This window comes from Plectropomus leopardus, chromosome 8, assembly GCF_026936395.1.
Source record: "Plectropomus leopardus strain MGB_pleo_1.0 chromosome 8, ASM2693639v1, whole genome shotgun sequence".
Lineage (NCBI taxonomy): Eukaryota > Metazoa > Chordata > Actinopteri > Perciformes > Serranidae > Plectropomus > Plectropomus leopardus.
The window spans coordinates 28,272,798-28,293,709 of NC_142183.1; the positions used below are offsets into that span (position 1 = coordinate 28,272,798).

At 40.6% G+C, this 20,912-nt stretch overlaps 1 protein-coding gene across 2 annotated transcripts in view; it reads left to right on the forward strand.

The window, feature by feature from the left end:
- The window catches only part of tenm1 (teneurin transmembrane protein 1), a 306,672-nt gene that overhangs the window by 278,103 nt on the left and 7,657 nt on the right, over positions 1-20,912 (forward strand). For both annotated transcript variants that reach the window (XM_088081314.1, XM_042493760.2), the window contains 11 exons: positions 2,604-2,687; positions 3,237-3,431; positions 8,184-8,271; positions 9,939-10,135; positions 11,978-12,291; positions 12,869-13,041; positions 14,665-14,909; positions 15,700-15,993; positions 17,262-17,506; positions 18,231-18,373; positions 20,145-20,356. In XM_088081314.1, the coding sequence (XP_087937440.1) occupies positions 2,604-2,687; positions 3,237-3,431; positions 8,184-8,271; positions 9,939-10,135; positions 11,978-12,291; positions 12,869-13,041; positions 14,665-14,909; positions 15,700-15,993; positions 17,262-17,506; positions 18,231-18,373; positions 20,145-20,356 (2,190 nt within the window). The remainder of the gene's footprint in view (positions 1-2,603; positions 2,688-3,236; positions 3,432-8,183; positions 8,272-9,938; positions 10,136-11,977; positions 12,292-12,868; positions 13,042-14,664; positions 14,910-15,699; positions 15,994-17,261; positions 17,507-18,230; positions 18,374-20,144; positions 20,357-20,912) is intronic.

Sequence of the window (20,912 nt, forward strand, 5' to 3'; positions counted from 1 at the left end):
CTGGTTAGTCTTTCATGCTGATCCTTGAACTCCTCCTGTTTTCCTTTGGGTATTTTAATTATAAGTTTAACCGACTAGTAGATCTGCTACTGACCAGGGAGGTTAGCAACATTTAAACATGACTAATTGCGCACAGCACCTCCAATGAACTTTATTTTTCTTTTATTTAATTACCACATTAACTTCAACATTATCAGTATAACAAAAAAAAGTGAGTATATTACCCCAGACCCTAGCAAAATAAATATTAATAAAACAATTACAGCCGTACATAGTTTCCATATAGCTTCCATTCTTTATAAATTATATGTTACCAAAAGCTCAATATAGGGGCTCAATACGAAAGCAGAGTTCTTCCTTTTTACAATCTTAAGTGACTCCCTCTAAAGCTAGACAGGCTGCCAGTTCCTTTATCCACATTCCAATAGAAGGTATATCCATGTTCTTCCATAATAGTGCAATTATCCTTCTGGCTTGTAAAAGTCCAAAGTCAGTGAGCGGTGACTGCTGCAGAGTTACAGCAAAGTCTTCAGGGTATATTCCCAATACACAAAGTTTGGCACATAGAGGAATTTCATTTCCAATTATAAAGCGTAGGCATTTAAAACACTCCTCTAGTATTGCTGTAGCTTTGTGCACTCCCATTAACAACAAATAATGTACCTTTTCTTCTCTCTACACTTTACACAAATATGCAGAATATTAGGGATCATTTGAGTCAACGTGTTAGATGTAAAATAAATTTACATTAACGATTTGTTTTATAATAACCTAAATGTTATGTTGATTGACTTAGAAGGACTGTGGCTTTAACTTTGGTAGTTTTAGGTTTATACTTGTAGAGCAAGACTGCACTGCACCACACCAGACCAATAAACACTCCCACTGGTTTGTGACTTAATCTGAGCTTCGCTGTTTTAACATTAGACACTGTGGCAGATGAAGTACGTACGTAGTAATGAAATATCTTGAATCAGGGTTAAAATTGCATGCTAAAATGTGTTTCTGAAAAAATGTGTTCATTATAAAGACATCTGTTTTTATGATACAGAAAAAAGTATGGGGCCCACCTCAATGTCACAAATTCCTGTATTACAGCCAAATAGTTCACTGAAATATGTTTCTGAAGACATTTTAGGTGAGAAATACTGACTAAAATGTGCCGAATGCTGTGTTACCTGTCATTGGAATTTATCGCTTGAATATGTGCAGATCTGGGTGCAGGTGAGATGATTTACACTTACTACCCGCGTTGTTATTAAACAAAGCTGGTTGAAAATCAGCAAAGTATCACTTTAAATATAAATATATGTTTTTGGTATGTCATATTTCTCACACAACCAAACATATGAAAGCAGATAGATCATTATTTTTTTCTACACCTTTAATAACCACTTCTCAAATCCACCATATGCATATTCTGGTTTAAAACAACTGTTGCCTCATGTAGGTGAAAAATGTGACAATGCAGGTGTGTCCCCATGAACACTGGTACAAGACTTTTTTTTCATCCTTTTTTCGACACATCACCCAGTGATTCAAATCTTGACACAGCGTAACTAATCCACAGAGTCCTGGAGCAATTTAGATCCAACGGCCCCCATGCTGGTAAACTACATGTGTGGCAGTTTAAACGGAAGTGATATTCTGAACTATTTTTGGTGCCTGCCCACACAGATATTTTACCAGTACCAAATAAATGAATTCCTCTTGGAGAGCGCCAATTAAAGAGGTGCAATTAAAAAACAAATTTAAGGGATATATACAAACGTGAGTATATATATATATATATATATATATACATATATATATATATATATATATATACACATATATATATAATGATTTCTGAGAATGTTTTTCATCATTTTAGTTTGAGTTTGACTTTAATTGAGCTGCCCCAGCCCTGTGTATGGCTCAACTTAACTCATAAAAGTGATGGCCTGTCATCACTGCAAAGTTCAATATCATGAGCACGAGAGATTTGATGCGTGTCCTCTTTGGCTAAGGACAGAGTTGAGTCTCGCTTGATGAATCTCTCTACCTTTTAAAATGGGATTTCAGAGTGAACCCTCTTCTCTCTCATTTGACAGTGCCTATAATTGGACATGTCAGTGGCAATTTAACATGATCCATTTATTTACCAATCCATCCTCAGAGTCATCAATCACCTCCCTGATCCCTCAGACGCACCACCTCGTCTCCACGGCTCACAGTTTGAGCGTTTGTGTGTGCGAGATATACGGTGATACTAGTGGCTGTGTAGGTTTGTCTGTCTTTGACCCCCACAGCGTCAGCAGGCAGGGTGTGCTATTTGAGCTCGCGGCGATCATGGTTATTGGCTGACATTTGCGACAGTACCGAGGCGAGTCTTGAATAAACACGGGGAAGGCTCCCTGCCCGCCACTGACCTTTGCATGAGCAGGGAGGGTCAGGAGGCCTAATGCTGTGTTATTGAGGAGATATTTTTGTATAAGCTGTAACTGATTCTTATGAGTGATAGACATTACAGCTTTCTTGTTTTCTTGTTGTTGTTTTTTTATAGAAATAAAGTAACTTTATGCATGGTCTGTGTTTACTTATGTGTGCATTTCATTTCACAGGTTCGTCTGGAGTGGCCCACAGACCTGGCCATTAACCCGCTGGACAACTCCCTCTATATCCTGGACAACAACATTGTCCTACAGGTAGCAGTACTAACCAGACAGAAAATCCCACATTTGCTAGTAAATGAATTTTAAAGCTGTTTCCTACTCAAGCTTATGTTTTTAGAGAGACATTTGCACTATATGTAGCTGAGGAAGAAAGACAAATGAAATATTTCTCACAGTTTGCAGTGCTGTCACTTAAGGTGCATTTAGAGCGAGTGAGGCTTCTAACATAAAAGGAAGGAAAAGAGCACCTTGATAAAAAAGAAAAAGCATGCTGTCAACTGTCTCTGCAGAAGCTGTTTTAAGGAAAATGCCACTTGGGTTTTGCTTATTACTCAAAAATGTGTTCTTGAGAATTAATGAATTGCCTGTCCAAGCTTGTATCTTGTGAGCGTTTAATGAGTCGTTGATGCTTAGGTTTGGTAGTGCTGGATCTACAAATATATAATGTCAGTTTTTTAATCCATTGACCAAAAATAAGCAGTTGTAATGATTTACTTTCTGTCTCTCTTTTGCATAGCTTACACATGATTGTGGTTTTGTGTTCTCTCTCTTTTTCTTTTTCTTTTTTTTTTTTTTAATCAGGTATCAGAAAATCTTCAGGTTCGTATTGTTGCGGGCCGCCCCATCCACTGCCAGGTTCCGGGTATTGATCACCACTTGGTGAGATGGGCAGCAGTGCGCGCCACCCTGGAGGCTGCCAAGGCCATCGCTCTGTCCCACCTGGGCACACTATTTATCGCAGAGACTGATGAGAGACGCATCAACCGCATCCAACAGGTCAAGTACCACACATAGTTACTTTCAGCCCATTTTTAGTTAGTGATGGTCTGTTTGTTTTTTGTAGGGCAGCTACCAGTGATGGGTTTAATGTCGGCCTGATAGCCTGATATCAGCCATCAGAAATTCTGGACCAATACTAATGCAGATTTTTTTTTTTTTTTGTTAATGTTGTTTTTGTTTATTTTCTTTTTTGTATTTATGTATTCAACCATTGATATATCTTTACACATGAAAAATATCTTTTAAAAACAGCTCCATGAACTTTGTTTGATATAGGTCAACAATAATTACCTCTCCAATATCTATTTTATTATGCTGTGAAAAGATCAACACATTTCTCTTTGAAATTCTCTATTTATTAAAATTTACCATCGCCCAAAACTCATTTTTACTGAATAGAGCTTGAACGCATCATAATGGAACTTAATGCAACCCTCATTAGCTGTTAGTTGTGGCCCCCAGATGCTAACAGCAACATTAATTAGTTCTCTTCCTGCTGATGTAAACATAGATTTGTTGTTCACAAAGTAGCACAATCAGGAAAAAGGGTGGGCCCGCTGATGCGACAATACTTACTGCGTCCTTTCTTCCCCAGTGGTCTCATTGGAAGCTCTCTGTACGTCCCAAACATGCTTTCTATTGTCCCACGGACGACTTTAGTCGGGAACCCTGCTTTTTAAGATGCACGAAATTAACGTGGCGCAACACGAAAACATCGGCCACTGCCATCAGTGCATGTCATCTTATTTGCCGACAGGCTGATGACAGTCAACAAGGTAAACATTAGCCGATACCAATCTTCGGCCAAAAAATCTGTGCGTCCCTACTTAAAGTCACGACTTGCATGCATGAGGACTTACCCATGTCATTTTTTTTATTTATTAATGATCTAGTTGCACAAGATTCACTTATCCAAAAAATGAATACATTGGTCTATAGTGCTTGTAATGTTTAATATATTGAAACTTTACATTTCTTTACATTTTCACAATGCACCAGTTAACGTGTGGTTACACATAAAAAACTCTGTGTCATTATTAAGAAGAGTTAATGTTTTGGCTAGAAACCAGTTTTGTTGGCATGATCACAGGTGGAAATGCTGCAGTGTCTCGCTAAAAAACAAGTCAGCTTTGTTGTTTTTGAGACTTGTCTTGCCTAGGTGTTAACCCATACACCATCCTTTCCACCTCAAACATTTTTTTCTCGCAGCTTGGCCAATTTTGCCTTAGCTATTCATACATTACATCTTTTTTTTTCTACACCCTCTAAAATCTGCAACTGCGTTCCTCCTACTAAACTCTGGACTGGTGTTCAACCCCTACAAGCCTCTGTAAATGATTGCAGAGCAAGGGCTCCTGCAAGACTGTCATTCGCATCTCTAGCAAAAACTAGCAAAAACAGGAAGGACAGTTGCAACCGACACGCGCTGTCCCTCATGACACAAATTTTGCCTCACACATGCTGCACTGTGGTCAGGTTGTTTGCTGTTTTCACAGATGCTGTGCAGCAATAAATTGCTTAGAACCTGCCTCTTATAGATGGACATACAAAACTTGTATGCATTGAAAATATAATCTCATATGTCTGTATTTACTTAAGGAAGATTTTTTTTTCTTTTCATTAGCTCCATAATTTAGCAGCATGCTATCACAGACCCACAGCATTAGGGCACCAGCCCCTCAAAGATCTCGCCTGCTTGACTCAATCAATTTCCCCTTTGTGGTCAGCAGCACCACGCTGAGTCGATGCGGAGGCAGACAGGAACATAAAATACCTCAGATGCCCTTTTGATGGAGACGGGGCAGCCGTGTAAGAGAGGGCAATGAAATTTTTTGATGTCTTTTTATCTGTATTTATCCCTCTTATTTTATGTTTGGTATTTCAAGGCCCATATTAATCATGTATCTCAAGAACATTAACACAAGAAGTCAAACTAAAACAGTTAAAGAGTTATTTATGAAGGTCCCAACACACTCAGCAGCAAGATGAAGCTCTCCATCGAGTGTAAATAAAACTCTTTTATGACAATGAACCTTGAAATAAAATTAATGATGATGTGTTGCAGATTTTTTTCAGCAGTTCTGATGTGCAATCAACACATTCAGGAATCTGACAGGCTGATGCAGATACAGTGTGATGCAGGAAAAACGAAATTAAATACAGAAAACTGTGTCACTTGTAAGACAAACTAGCTGCACACAGGTACAGACTGACAATGTGTTTTTAAACTGATAAAAAATGACACAGAAATTAACCGCTACATTTCATCTTAAATGGCTGACACCAGCTGCGTCTTGTACTTTTCAACCAGCAAGTCTTTTTTTTTCTACAGTGTAATAAGCCCTATTAAATGTGAACATGTCTTGGCTTTGAGTATATAGGCCATGTTTTGGCACTGCTGTTGGTCTGCTCTCGTGGTCCAGGCACATTGCTCTGTCACACACACCCGAAACATTTGCCCATGACATTAATCACACATGCCTAACCAGTATATTCTGAATTTTATTTTTAATCTAGTATAGAGGCAAGGAAGTTATTGAATATGCATGATATTGGGGCTTTGAGATGCATTAAAATCACAATTATTGCATCTCAGATTAGCTCTGATGTGGCTGTTTGCTTTCAATTTAGTGCAAATGCAAGAACTTGTTTTCTATGAAGTTGGCATATTTTTTAAGTTTCTTTTTATCACAAACGAGTCACAAGGTTCTAAAATCCATGTCAGTGTCTCTGAAGAGGGTGGTCATTATTTTAAATCAAAAGCTCTTCTGTCCATATTTGGCCACCTCTGGAACGTCCTCCTGCTGGGAGTGAACTGATCTCGGCAGGTCTCCGAAATCCTGGAGGACATTTGAGTATTTTATAAGATGATGAAATGCTTTCACTTCTTAAAGCCTAAAGTAAGGACTAACTGTGCATATTTTTTGGCCGGTTAGGATTTGATTTTCCTCTCTGAGGTGCTTGATAAATGATTAAGATTGTCAAATTTAAAGGAATAATCCAACATTTTGGCAAATAGGGTTATTCGCTAATGCTGAGTGTTAGATGAGAGTATTGATACCACTCTAATGTCGGTTCCTTAAATATGAGGCTACTTCAGCAGCAGTTAGTTACTTTAGCTTTGCAGCTCTCTAGCTTCCACGTTTCCCTCTGGTGTATGCGGCCCACTAAATGTGTACAGTAGTTTTCCCTTCAGGCCCTGATTGGAGGTTCCACTCTGCTCATAGACTTAACACTGTGATAAAGTCACAAATTTTTAAATTGCTGTTCTTAGCTGGAGGAAAGTTCGACAAATGTAAATCCACCAGCTGTTTTTCGAGCCCTTAGATGAAGCCACGCCCCTTCTGTTGACAAAAGCGGGCAACCAGACATCAAAGCCCGATGATTGGCTGCCAGCCTACTGCTAAACAGCGGCACTGAAAAAACTGCTGCTAGCGATCTAGCCCAGTTTGCCTTTCCTGCAAGGTGTTAGGTGGGCAGTCCAGCCCATATAGCAGCTACTGAAGCTTAGAAAATAGCGATATTGGTATTAAAGATAAGCTTTTTCGATTTTCCCCAATCTGTGCGTCATAGCAACGTGGACACTGTGTGTAGGCAAAAGTCCGGGATGTGAGTGGGTAGTTCTGGGGCCCTCGCTGCAGAGATTTAAAAAACATTCATCTGCACACACTGTACACACTGCGCTGACAGAGTTGGTTGAAAATCTCTAAAGTTTCTTTTTAATGGCCGTATCAACTCAAATTAAGCCAGTGACTGTTAGTGAAGACAGATAAACACAGGGGAGATACACACATGTAAACAAGACATTAAGCATAGAGGAGGTAGAGGGGCGATGAAACCCAACGTCCTGCCTCTTAGGAGAGTGATGAGAGGGTATGGAGTTTTTCAGTGGTTTTTTTGCAAGGGTAGTATTCAAAGCTACTGATGAACTCAAGCTGTGCCGTTTCACAGTGCGCCCAGCTGACAGCCAATCATTGGGCTTTGATGTCTGGCAGCCAGACTTAACCATGCGTAAGTGGGCGTGGTTTCATCCAAAGTAGGCTGGAAAAACGATAGACACAGTCTGGGTCTGCCTACCAGCGCTTTTAAAGTTCTCTAATTAACAAGTTACATGTTGTTGTTATGTTGTGTTTCTTTTTGTGGGTATTAAAAAAACAAGATATAATGTGTTAATTACTGAGCTTCGGAGGTACTTCACAGACCTGAGAGTGGTATTCTTATCTAACTCTCCATGAGAAAGCAAATCATTTTGCATGCTCTCCTTGGACCAGTTAAGAAGCATCACCCCATCAAAATCAAGCTGTTGGTGAAGCAGTTTTCAGCCTCATTTATAGCTCTCTCCACCAGGACAACCAGTTTAATTTGTTCAGAGAGCTGGATTTCAAGTTGCAAAGATTCATCAATCTGTCAACAAAACCCCATTTAGGCCAAAGAGGGAACCTCCTCAAACACTGAAGACACATAAACTCTTTTGTTTTTCCTTAAATTAAAAAAGGCATCTGAGACATCATCTTTGGTTAAAGTGCCAGCAGACAAACGTTGTTGTCATTTTCCTCTCCATCAGTCTGTATTTCCAGCTCAGGTTTTTTTTTTTTAATGAAACGCCAATCGTTATCTTGTTTGTCAGAGAAATTAAACATAACAAAAGCTGTTATGAACATGAACATTGTCTTCTCTTGAACAACAATCACCCACAATGTGTGACGTGTTTTTTTTTTGTTTGTTTGTTTGTTTGTTTGTTTTCCACAGGTGTCAACCAATGGGGAAATATCTGTTATCTCTGGAGCACCCACAGACTGTGACTGTAAGATAGACCCCAACTGTGATTGCTTCTCTGGTAGGTCATCTCACACATACACACACACACACACACACACACACACACGCGCGCTATGTGAGAGTATTAGATTATGTCTAATAGGATTACAGTACTATAAACAACTGGTAACTGCACTTAAAACTCTTATCAGATAATGTCATACTTGGCCTGGTTCAGGCATGGAGGGAGGGAAACAAAACAAGAAAAGCTTTGACATAACTTAAATGAATTGAAATAGTCAGTGTGTCTTGATATCAACTGATTACATCTCGCTTGCTGTGTGTCCCTGCTGGCCAATAGTTTCATCAGCAGAGCCCGAGAGGAACTTTTTCTCTATTTATTGTCTCCTCCATGTTTTCCACTCTACCTGAATGTGTCTCAATTATTTATTTCAGATGGAGTTTTAATATCTGAGAAGGGCTGTTTTGGTTCTCCTTGAAAAATAAGAAAAAATTATGATAATGTTGTTTGTGTAAATGATGACAATATACAGAAAAGAAATGACTATCTGTTATGTCACAGTGTGAAAGTAAGTGGATGTAATTTGACTTTGTGAATATTAGGTATACAGGGAAAGTGTGTGTGTGTGTGTGTGTGTGTGTGGGTGGGTGGGTGGATTTGTATTCATGGGGAGGCTTCTTCTTCTCAAAACCTCCAGCTAAATTTCAGTAGGAACCAGCTTGAGAGAAACCTTTCAAATCCATTCAAATTACAGCTGGTGAAAGAAAAAGCGCTCGCCTAGCCGCTGAAGGTTTGTAACTGGTTGGTGTATCATGGAAGGGGCACCTGAAACGTAATAAAGGAAAAGAAGGAAAGGACCAAACAAATAAGCCTATGTTCTTTTGACAGTTAGGCCGCACTTTCATTGTAAGTGTCAGAGGATGTGATTTTATCATTTAATTCTGCTCATAAAAATAAGTCTCTTTTCTATTCAAAATGGAGGGAAGTGTCTCTCCCATGCCACAAGCCAATGGGTTGTAACCATCCCTATTTCTTGGGTTGTACTTTGCATATTTTCAATCATGTCTTGCTGTTAACAGATGATTACTCTCTTCAGAGGCTTTCCGTTTCCATCCCTTCACCGAAGACAGTCACACAGTGTCTTTGAACATGCGCGCATATGTGAGCACACAGCCGCACATGCAAACAGACATGAACACACGCTCACAAACACACACACACACACACACACACACACACACACACACACACACACACACACACACACACACACACACAATGTGCGTGCTGTCAAGAGATAAACTGCCACCCTGCTGCCTGCATAGACCCATCAGAGGCCCTAGGCCTACTGCTGACAGCATCTAAAGGGCCTCACCCGGCTGTTATCCAACTGTGCTACCAAAGACATCTGAATGCATTCAGTCACCCACTACCAGCGTCTGATAAGGCTGAGGTCACTATCAAGGTGGTCATATCAACTCCATTGGGAAGCTACGGCATCCCAACAAGTCCAAGTCCTGAGCCAAACTGATAAACGCTTAAGCGGCCCCATGGGATCTTCATATTTTGCAGAGCTTGTGTGTGCCAGTTGTGACTTCTCCCTTTTTTAAAAAATAAATTGTACTGCTCAGTGTGTTCATAGCTGCGGGTGCCTTTGCTAGTGCTATTTTGTCGATAAAGAGTTTGTACTCATCTAAATTATGTATTTTTGTTTCTCTTATCAGGAGATGGAGGTTATGCCCGTGATGCCCGTCTCAAAGCCCCCTCCTCTCTAGCCGTGGCCCCTAACGGCACCCTGTATATTGCTGATCTGGGCAACATACGGATCAGAGCTGTAAGCCCCAACCAGCCTCAGCCCAGCCCAGTCGGACTGGTGGAGATCAGCTCCCCACTGGACCAGGAGCTCTATCTCTTCAGCCAGGTACACAATGCTTAAGCTTTGTGTATTTGCATGTAAAAATGTATAAGTACTTGAGTGCTATATCTCAGTACAGATCAGAGTAAGGGTAAGACTTTTGTATCAACTCTATTATAACTCTATATGAACACTATTCATGAATTTTATTGAGTTGTTTTATTTTTTCTGTTCCCAAGTTCAAATATGGCCAAGCATAGCTCAAGTGTTTATTAAGATTATATATAATTCAATTAAAAAAAGCTTGTTCTGACTTAAAAGTTAGTTCTTTCTGAATATAGAGTGAGTAACTGCCTCGTGTAATGCTAACTGTTAATGTTAGTTGGCTAACATGACTTGTTTAAAGTAAAAACTAAAACAGGTAATTTGGAGCATGGTAAACATAACGGAGACCAGGAATTATTTTAAATTACAATTTGCAAAAATTATTATAACATACAGTACCTCAAATTACATTACATAGAATGAGCTATCTACATCAGCTAGGTTAGCATAATCAGATATTTCTCTCTCAATCTGATCTATACTAAGAAACTGACTGAAAAAATGGATTTCTCGATATATGTATGTATAAATAAGATTTTTAAAAAAACAAAAGATTAGCGTTTAGTTGTATGTATTTTTGCCCCACAAAAATTGTTGGGTTTTTTTTTAATTTATGCTACATCTTGTGATGCTGTAATGATTTCCTAAATGCTTTTGAAGTCTTTACTTGATAAGATATGCATTGTGTTGTGATGGTGCAACATAGTTTCGTAAATCACTTTTGTAGTTTGAACATTTGTACTTTTGTAGTTCTAGTTTGAAACTATAGCTAGCAGTACTGAGAACTTGGAAAGGACTTTACACTTCAAGGTTCAGGGGTCTTTTATGTGGTTTTTAAAATAATACCTGGGCTGGTACCCCGAAACTTTTCAGAACTTCTCTGCCCCTACCCCAAGTCTGTCCTCAGAATAATTGTTATGAAGTGTTTCATGATCAAAGCTTGTTGTTAAGGGGGACCGTTTTCACTTTGTGAGTCTGTGTGTGTGTGTGTGTGTGTGTGTGTGTGTGTGTGTGTGTGTGTGTGTGTGTGTGTGTGTGTGTGTGTGTGTGTGTATAATCATGGCACAATATATGTGTTATAAAATAACACAGAAGCCGTTTTGAGTGTTTGGACAGTTATTTCATATGTCTGTCTGTAGCAGATTTTGTCAACAGGAAAGCATCACAACTATGTAAGATAAGGTCACAAAACTTGACAGGTGTGTGGACATGATCAATGCTGCATTAAAATGAAATCCATGAGCCCATTTTTACAACATAGGAAGTTATGTACACAAGGTCATAAACTCAGAGCTCTTCGAAAATGTTTACTTACAAGATCGTGAATACCACAAGCAGGTGATATTTATATGGACTCTTCTCTTGAACACGATAAACACAACCCAAGTTGGATGTGGTAAGATGGGTGTAGTAAGAGGGCCTAAAGTAGTTGGGTAGGAAGTCGGAAAGTGGCCATTGGCCTCCCAAAGATGGGTATGATCTGAGAAAAGGGGCTAACAGTAAGGAAGGGACCACTGGTCACCCCATTTTACACCCCTGGCCCACATTCATTTTGAGTTAGGGGTTAGTTATTTTGCTTTATTATGGCTGGAGTGATCCCATTGCAAGATGATCTCTTGTTTTTGATTTACTTGCTATTGTTGTGCTGTTCACCTTAACTTGTACAGCGTGCACTTTGGTTGACTCCAGTTGTTCAAAATGTGTTATATAAATAAACTTGACTTGACACTCAAACTTATGGATTTACAAACAGCAGGTGCCACCCAAATCTGACAGCTGTCTCTCTCTTCTTCTCCACAACAGAATGGCTCCCACATGTACACCAAACACCTGATCACCGGTCACTACCTGTACAACTTCTCTTATGGCACGGACGGCCAGCTGTCAGGACTGACGAGTCGCGATGGCCACGGGCTGCAGGTGAGGAGGGATGCTCACGGAGTGCCTCTTTGGCTTGCACTACCTGGCGGACAGGTGTACTGGCTGTCTCTTAGCAACAGTGGAACACTCAGGAAGGTGTCAGCCCAAGGCCATGACATCGCCCACATCACTTACCATGGCAACACAGGTCTCCTAGCAACCAAGAGTGATGAGAACAGTTGGACCACTGTTTATGAGTAAGTTTCTTTTTTTTTCTCTCTGTTCATTGTGTTCTCTTTTTTTTCTCTGTCTTTCTCCTTTTCTCTTTTTCTTTTATTCATGGTTGCTTGTCACTGAATGCATGTCTGGACCTTGGATGCATGTATGTGCATGTGTGTTAATGTGAGACAGCTTATGTTTGTGGTGTGAAATGTGAGTGCCATCTTGTGGTTTTCCATCACTGTAGAAAGCTGAAGAGACTTCTTTTTTTCAGTTTCGACTTTGCTTAAGTGGCTGATTAGCTGAAGGACGTCTCTGCAACACTTTGATCACACACGTTTGGTATCACATGTAGTGCACACACAACAACACATCCGTCTGAATTATTCACCACTGCCGACCAAATCTCTGTCTCAAATCCTACAGCTGGATAATTACACATATAAATCATAGCTGACACTTACTTTGTGCCAGTATTTGTGTATGACTGGAGGAAAGTATGCATCTATGTGTTTACACACTCTTGTGTGCGTACAGCAATGTTTATTTGTCCAAGTGCGACAGCTATCTGTGTGTTTGTGATGTATATCATTGTCTTTGTGTTTATTCTCCAAGGTACAACAGCGAGGGCCGCGTGACCAACATCACACTCCCCACAGGTGAGGTGAGCGGCTTCCATGGCAACCTCGAACGCTGGTCTCGGGTCGAGGTGGAGGCATCCAACCGTGAGAACTTTGTCACCAGCACCAACCTGTCTGCTAGTGACACGATCTACACATTCAGACAAGGTACATCATCACAGCTTGTGGCCACATGTTTCATTTTTTCTCCTTATAAGTCAGTAGGAATGTTGGTAATCTGTTGGAAGACGAAATGAGTTTACACAGAACCAAATATGGTGGCACAAATGTCCCTGTGTATTCACTGGTTGACACAAAGTAAAGATTATAGCTTTACTACAATGCATCACCTCCGTCTAGTTAACCACAAACCTATCAAAAAGCCGTTTATGACTCATGTGGGGGGGATTAAACTGTAGACAACATACACAGATATATAAGGACGGCTAAGGGCATAGTGATGTTTAAAAATGTATGACTGGCAAACTGCAGTAACATAGCTATTGTTCTGGTCAGGTCAGACACAGTGACCTGCGTTTTTTATTTTCCTTCTTCATCAGCTGCACTGGATGCGTGCGTGTGAAATTCACAGCTTTGAAAAAAGGATTTATTCCTTTCTATAAATAATTCACATATAGATCTCGTGTGACCTCTTTACATAAACACACTAATGGGCAAAAAAAAAAAAACATTTTATTTTTGTATTTACAAAAAAAAGAGGCAGATTCGACTGACTTGTGAAACGCCTTAACGACCACAGGAAAAAAATGGAAGAGAGGGCAGAGATGAGAAGAGGAGAAAATGAGAGTGGAGTGGAGAAGCTGCTCATGGGAGCAGTTTCCTCTCATGTCATCCCTTTAATTGCTTTCTAGCAGTTGTCACAATGACAGGACTGCAGGGAGAGAAAAGCTTCTCCAACACACGCAAATACAGTTGCACGCACGCAGGCATGTGTGCAGCACTACAGTATGACAGAGTTGCCAGGAAAGACTTGGAATGACCTGCTATTTTGGACTGCCCCCCTTTACTTCCACCACCAACAAACTCACTGTCTCTTCCTGCCTCTGAGCCAACAATAACCATATGTACAGAGAGAGGTTTTATAGTAGTGCAGGGACTGGAAGTTAGTATCCAGTTTATTAGCCGCATTAAAATTTATGGTTAAAATATAGTTTTATGGTTATTTTTGCCATTTTTTTCATTAATTGTATTTTAGAAATGGTAAAGGCATGAGACCAAGTGATACTGGCATGTGTAAATTCTGTATTAAATCATACTCAGAGCACTATAGAAATGAAAGTAGCGTTTCTGAGAACCTTTTGCAAATGTGTGAAAATTTGTCAAGGCCAAGCAGCCCTCCTTCACTCCCCCTTTTCTCTCATTCTTTCTTTGTCTCTTTCTCTGTTTATGCTATCTCTCTCACTATCTATCTGTCTACTTCTCTTTCTCCTGCTCTCTTGAATAGCTTACATTTTTCTAAAGATACAATAGCAGATAGAGCACAGCACTAATGTTGCAGGGAAAATTCTTAAAACCACTCAAATTTTGGTAATTAATTCAAACAAAGCATGCATACAAAAAGCCAGACTTGTATTCATTGCATTCATGTAGTGTGCTGCCGTATCGCTCTCATTGATTTTTCTCAAGACCGTTTTTTCAGAGACAGCGGCTCATGTCTTTCACACGTTTTCTTTTTTTCTGTTGCTGCACATTCGCGTCCTTGTGTACTTGTGTGGTTTTTTTGCCCTTGCCTTGTTTGTGTGCCTGTGACATATGTTGATCGACCCCCAGACCATGCTCAGAGTTCATACAGAGTCAGCGCTGATGGGTCGTTCCTTGTGACGCTGGCAAGTGGGATGGAGCTGTCACTCATCACGGAGCCCCTCCTCCCAGGAGGCGTCGGGGGAGGAGTCAGTCCCACAGCCAGCCGCTGCAACATCAGCCTGCCTGGAGACCACGCTCCCAGCCTAATAGAGTGGAGGCAGAGGAAGGAGCAAAGCAAGACTAACTACAGCACTTATGAACGCAGGCTCAGGGTAAAACACTAAATCACCAAATTATTCTTCTAACTCTGGCAGTAGAGAAAATCCAGTCCTCTGAATTCATCAATACATAATGACTGTGTGCATTAATATGCTGTGATAACCAGTGAACATCTCAACAGCAGCCAAATATCATGGAAACCTGTGCGAAACAGTCAAATGACATCACACGTCTTAGAACTGCGCTGAGTTAACCACAAGTTGTGCAATCTGACCTTTACTCACTCCCATCAGAAATTACAAAGAAATGTCACTTCTAAGTGCAATTGATTCAGTGGATGTTACGTTTGTTTTGTGCCAAGCTCACACCGTGCCGCAGCTTGTTGTTACACAACATGTTAGATGTTTTGAGTGATTAATGACGTCACTGAGAGCAAGCTGATAGGTCAAGTGACTCGGAACCCATTAGCTGTACTTTCCACAAATCACACGCCGACTACAACTCCTCTTCTTTTTTTCCCTGGCACAGAAAGTACACCACACAAACAGAATATTTCATAAGGACATTTTATCTGATGCGTACTAATTAATTAGCAGTCCCCAGGCCTCAGTTCTTCACTTGTTCACAAGGCAATTTATTGTTATTATGCAGGTCCAGTTTGTTCTAAATGTCACAATTAATTTATCTAAACTAATGAAATCTCTGCTTGTCTCGGGCATGCCACTTATTTATATTTGCATGTCTGTGGTCTTTTTTAGAATTGATGATGATTATAAAGCAGTAAAATGAGAAAGTTACATTTTGTTCTCCCTCTTAGTGACATTTTACTGATTTTCTTTTCAGGCGCACAACAGGAACCTGCTGTCTATAGACTTTGATCAGAGCACCAGAGTAGGGAAAATCTACGATGACCACAGGAAGTTTACCCTCCACATCCAGTACGACTCACTGGGGCGGCCTGTGGTCTGGTCCCCCAGTAGCAAATATACCGAAGTAAACATCAGCTACTCTGGTGGAGGACTGCTGTCTGCCATTCACCGTGGAGACTGGTCTGAACGGCTGGAGTACGAGAACGACAGGGTGGTGTCAAGAGCCTGGGTCAACGGCAAGATTTGGAGCTACACATACGCAGACAAAGTAAGAGCTGCACGTATACAACACATGTTCACAGCAGTGGTGTGATCGACAGTTTCTGACTGTTTCATGCTGAGATTTGTTTGATGGCTTCACCCCTGTAGGTTTTTTTGTATTTGCTCTTTGCAGAAATCATACACATCTGCTCTTCCTTTGCTCTCTGCTTCAAGGTTATTGCAGCTGAAACCAAAACTAACACTTAAAGTACAAAAAAAATCCTTCTGTTGTGTGAAATGAAAGTAACAAATTCCATTTTTCACAGCACTATACTATCAACCATCTTTTAATGTTTATTTTCCTCCCTTCAAGGTAGCCATTGAGTTCTGTTCATTTTTCTAACCTATGGAAATCATTTGCAGACTGCCGATTATGTCAAGAGTTCAGTTATTGTGCAGACGTTTTTCAAAGCCATCTGCACTTATAGCTGCATGACTACACAACAGAACCATAGCTTTGAGAGCTGTAAAAGCAGACAAGATGTTCATTGTGATGAATTACATAACTCAAGCAAGTTTCAAGGCTCTCTAACTTGATTTGAGTGGTTAAAGGAAAAGATACCAGTAGTTTCCTGAAAGTGGGTTTTACAGAAAACACTCACCATGCCCTGAAAAATGGTTAGGTATAATGTGTAATTTTTTTAGAAAAGGGAATAAAACATGCAAAGTGGTATGTTCCTTCAAGTATCTGACAACACTGAAAGCTACCAGAAGCTATAATTTCCGTTCTTGAAATTAATTGAAATATTTAATGAAATGATACTCAGGCTGAAATCTATTTTATGCCAGCTTTTGGTCGAAGACAAAATTAGAGAATAAATGAGCTTATATTACAGAACCATCTTGAAATTAATAATACCTACATTTATTATTAATACTTTAATATTATACCTCACAGTTAAACAGAAAAGTAATTTTATACAACATTGTTTTACTGTTGTTCAAACTGTTCAAATATCTACAGGACTGCAGGCACAGATTTTGAAAGCTCGCCTGAAAAGTTAAACAATAAACAAAATAGCTGAAAACCCAGTTATAGTGATTTTTCCCCTTTTTGTTCAGTTTTAGAATTTAATGGCCTTCAGAGACTACCTGAAAAATGAATGGTCCTTAAGGTAAATCCAAGGTTGTGCAGAAGTGCAGACATTTTCACCAAATGACATTGAAATAAAAAAACAAAACAGAAAAACTGTACCAGACAGATAGAAAAGGCTCATCACACCATCAAAGCTACAATATTATAACTCAGCTGTGTATACGTCTGTGTTCTTGCAGTCCATTATGCTGCTCCTGCATAGCCAGCGGCGCTACGTCTTTGAGTACGACCAAACGGACCGTCTGGTTGCCGTGACGATGCCCAGCATGGTGAAACACACCCTGCAGTCGCTCCTGTCCGTTGGCTACTACAGGAACATATACACTCCTCCTGACAGCCAGTCCTCCTTCATGCAGGACTACACCCTGGATGGGAGGCTGCTGAGGACTCAGTACTTGGGAACAGGACGCAGTGTCATCTACAGGTGCGACACAGACTACAAAAACGTCACTGGCTGCTGGTTTTATCGGTTAATTTGAGGAGGCAGCGCAGTGTGGGGGAGCCGGTTTGATTTTGATGAAACTTTGAGGCATTATGCATCTTGGCACTATAGTCAGCCATATAAAAAACACAGCACTGATTGGCTTGATGAAGGTGCTATAATTAAAGGCTAATTTCAGAAATTTAAAAGCCCTATTAAAGTCGAGCTGACACAAAACGTGCCACACACCCAGCTGTCCTTACAAATGACTCTGATTGGACTAATGGGAAGACTGATTAAAGGTCACATTTTTTATCATCACACTATGTCAGACACCACCGATCGGATCTTGATGAAAGTTGGAGGACTGTTTCGGGCAGGGTTCTGGCATTTAACATTTTTAATACTCATTGGCTCGATGGGGACAGTATAATGAACGGCCCCATTTTCGAGATTTGAAAGGCCATAACTGCCACAGCAGCCGGTTTGATTTTGATGAAATGTTGAAGGATGATGCAACTTGTTCCTTAATAGTCCCAAGGGATTTTTGTATTATTCATTAAGGTGTATAGCATGTTTACTTATTTTGAAGTTCAAATATTTAACTTTACATTTTTGAAAAAAATAAATAATGCTTTTTTTTCTACACTTACGACATAATTCAGTAATGTATCATCTCATATAAAAATTGTTCCCTTTTTTATTTTACTCTTTTTTTTTTTTCAAGGTATACCCCAGCAGCACGGCTCTCGGAGGTGGTTTATGACTCCACCCTGGTGACCTTCACTTATGACGAGGCCTCTGGCACTGTCAAGACCATTCATCTCACCCATAATGGCTTCATAAGCTCCATACGCTACAGACAGACAGGTAGGTATACACATGCTCTCTCTGCACACACACGCCAAAGGGGCCGACGGCCACAAATTTAAAATATTTACAATGTGCAATGAGTCATCTTTAAATGGATAATTTAGAAGGATTTTCTGAGCATAAAACTGTCATAAGAGCGCAACTCAGAGCATCTGTACTGTGATGAGACGATCGCGCCTCTCAAGCCAGATTTGTTGGGAGGTATCAAACTCAGTTGTCTGGCTTTGAGTCAGCAGTGGTGCTATTTCATCTGAAACTGACACAGCCACAGTTAGAAGTCTGAATAGGGCCGAGCCTGTTCGAGTGAAGAGACTGTGGTCTACCACAGCTGTAAATACGAGACCACCCCCTGGGCTCCGAGCTGCGCTATCTCTTCCCCACCTCCGCAAAAAGGCTGCCTGATCAAAGTAAACAAGCAACTGTATGAATATGAAGCTAGTATGTGGTGGGCTGAGTGTGGATATACTGCATGTGCGTTGCCTGCATGTGAACATCGCTCATGTTTGCACTCACACGTGTGCACGGGGCAAAAAATCACGAAATCTCACCAGAGGCCATCAATTATAACCCTAATAACCTGACGATTGTTTCACTTCTGATTAAAAAAATTGGCTCGAAAGACATTGCACTTCATAAATTGCGGTATTACCCAGTAATGGCATTGCCATCAATGGGCCCCTTTAGCTGTGGCAGCAGATATGTTCGGAGGAACCTTCATTGTTAATACAGTTCACCAATTCCCCCAAGTTACAGAGTCTTTCCAGGGTCGTTGGGAGCGCTCTCATCTCTGCCGCTGGTTCACTTAACATGGCTTTGTGATTGGCTCACCATGATCAGGTGTCACTAATCTGTGCAGCACAGCTGTGTGTGTATGTGTGTGTGTGTTTATCGCTTTGCCCTCACTGTGAATAGACTCTCACCTTCCTTTAACTGATCTCATTTCAGCAGAACAAACGGAGCTTTGGAGAGAGGAGAGATAGTGGTAATTGTCCCTTGAGAGGAGACAAGGAAGAGTAAGGGACCAGAAAGAAAAAAAGTAGAGACAGGGATATAGAGAGGTAGGCGAGGGAGAAAAGGAACAGAAACGGAGAAGGAAAGATGACAGCTCGGGGAAGTGACAGCTAGAGAAGCGAGACGAACAGACTGCAAGTTCCCCAGGGCTGTAGAAAAGCCTCCACCTCACTCTCAGTGCCTCTGCCATTTCCCCATTAGCGTAGGTTTAGAATCAACATTCCACAGAAAATAAAAATAGAAAATGTAATGCTGATCCAGCTCTCTACAGTCTCCAAAGCTAGACACTTAGTCATTTTAACTGCAATCAGAGTCATCTCAAATAGCACCATAATGGTGTTTCATTAGCAGGCCTTTTTCCAAATGGAGGATGAGCTGTAGTAGCTAGAAGCAGAGGTGATGAATGGTGTTGTTAAAGTTGATGTTCTGACATTAAGGAGCACATTGGCCCATCATGGCTATTGTCTTTAGATTTCATTATCTCTCCATATTAAAGGTCACCACTGGAAATGCCATAGAGGTGTGGGGATAGTTAAGATTGAATGGATTGCACTGCGTGTGTCTGTGTTAATGATGTTGAATTAGTCCTTGATTTGAATTAATTAGGCAGGCTTGTACGGGTGGTATGATGGCCAACTGTGAGGGCCGTGTGTGCAAATGCAAGTGTGGTGTGTGTTATAGTTCATGTACATGTTAATGCTTGTCTGTGAAACTTAAATATCAGGGAGTTACTCACATTCCTGGTTCCTCTGTGTAGGTCCCCTGACAAGTCGGCAAATCTTCCGCTTTAGCGAAGAGGGTTTGGTCAACGCAAGGTTTGACTACAGCTACAACAACTTCAGGGTGACAAGTATGCAGGCAGTCATCAACGAGACCCCTCTCCCCATTGATCTGTACCGTTATGTGGACGTGTCAGGACGGGTCGAGCAGTTTGGGAAGTTTAGCGTCATCTTTTATGACCTCAACCAGGTAGGCACAATACTGTCAACTAAAGTATAACACACATAAATGGTGTTACATTTTTTTAAGTTTTGCATCAAGTTGTGTTCTTTATGTTGTCTTGAAGCTGCACTAATCAATAGTTTCACTTTGACAATGGCTCAATATGTGATGTAAAAGCAGTCATTCATAGTAAGAAACCCACTCCGACTCTGCAGTTCCCCTCAGCTTTATAAAGCGACTGAGCATCTCTCGGCTCATTGTTTTAGTTTTATGGCACGCAACTTTAATGTTGTGGTTCACTCTCACAGCTCTCATCAACATCCCCAAGGCTGATAAACCCACTAAACCTGAGCTAACCAGCACTAAACTGCTGACAGATAAAGTTAGCAACCAGCTGGTCAGAAAAGTGGAGCAATTAGCAGCTAAAGAACCAAATCTTTCCCTCAGGAGTTGATGGAGACCAATACAGAGAAAAGGAGAGTGAATAATGAACTTACCTTTGTCAAGTGCCTCAAAACATTATGATTATTACTCACTCCATGTCTGCTGGGTATGGAAATTGGCAACTGTTTGCTAACATCAT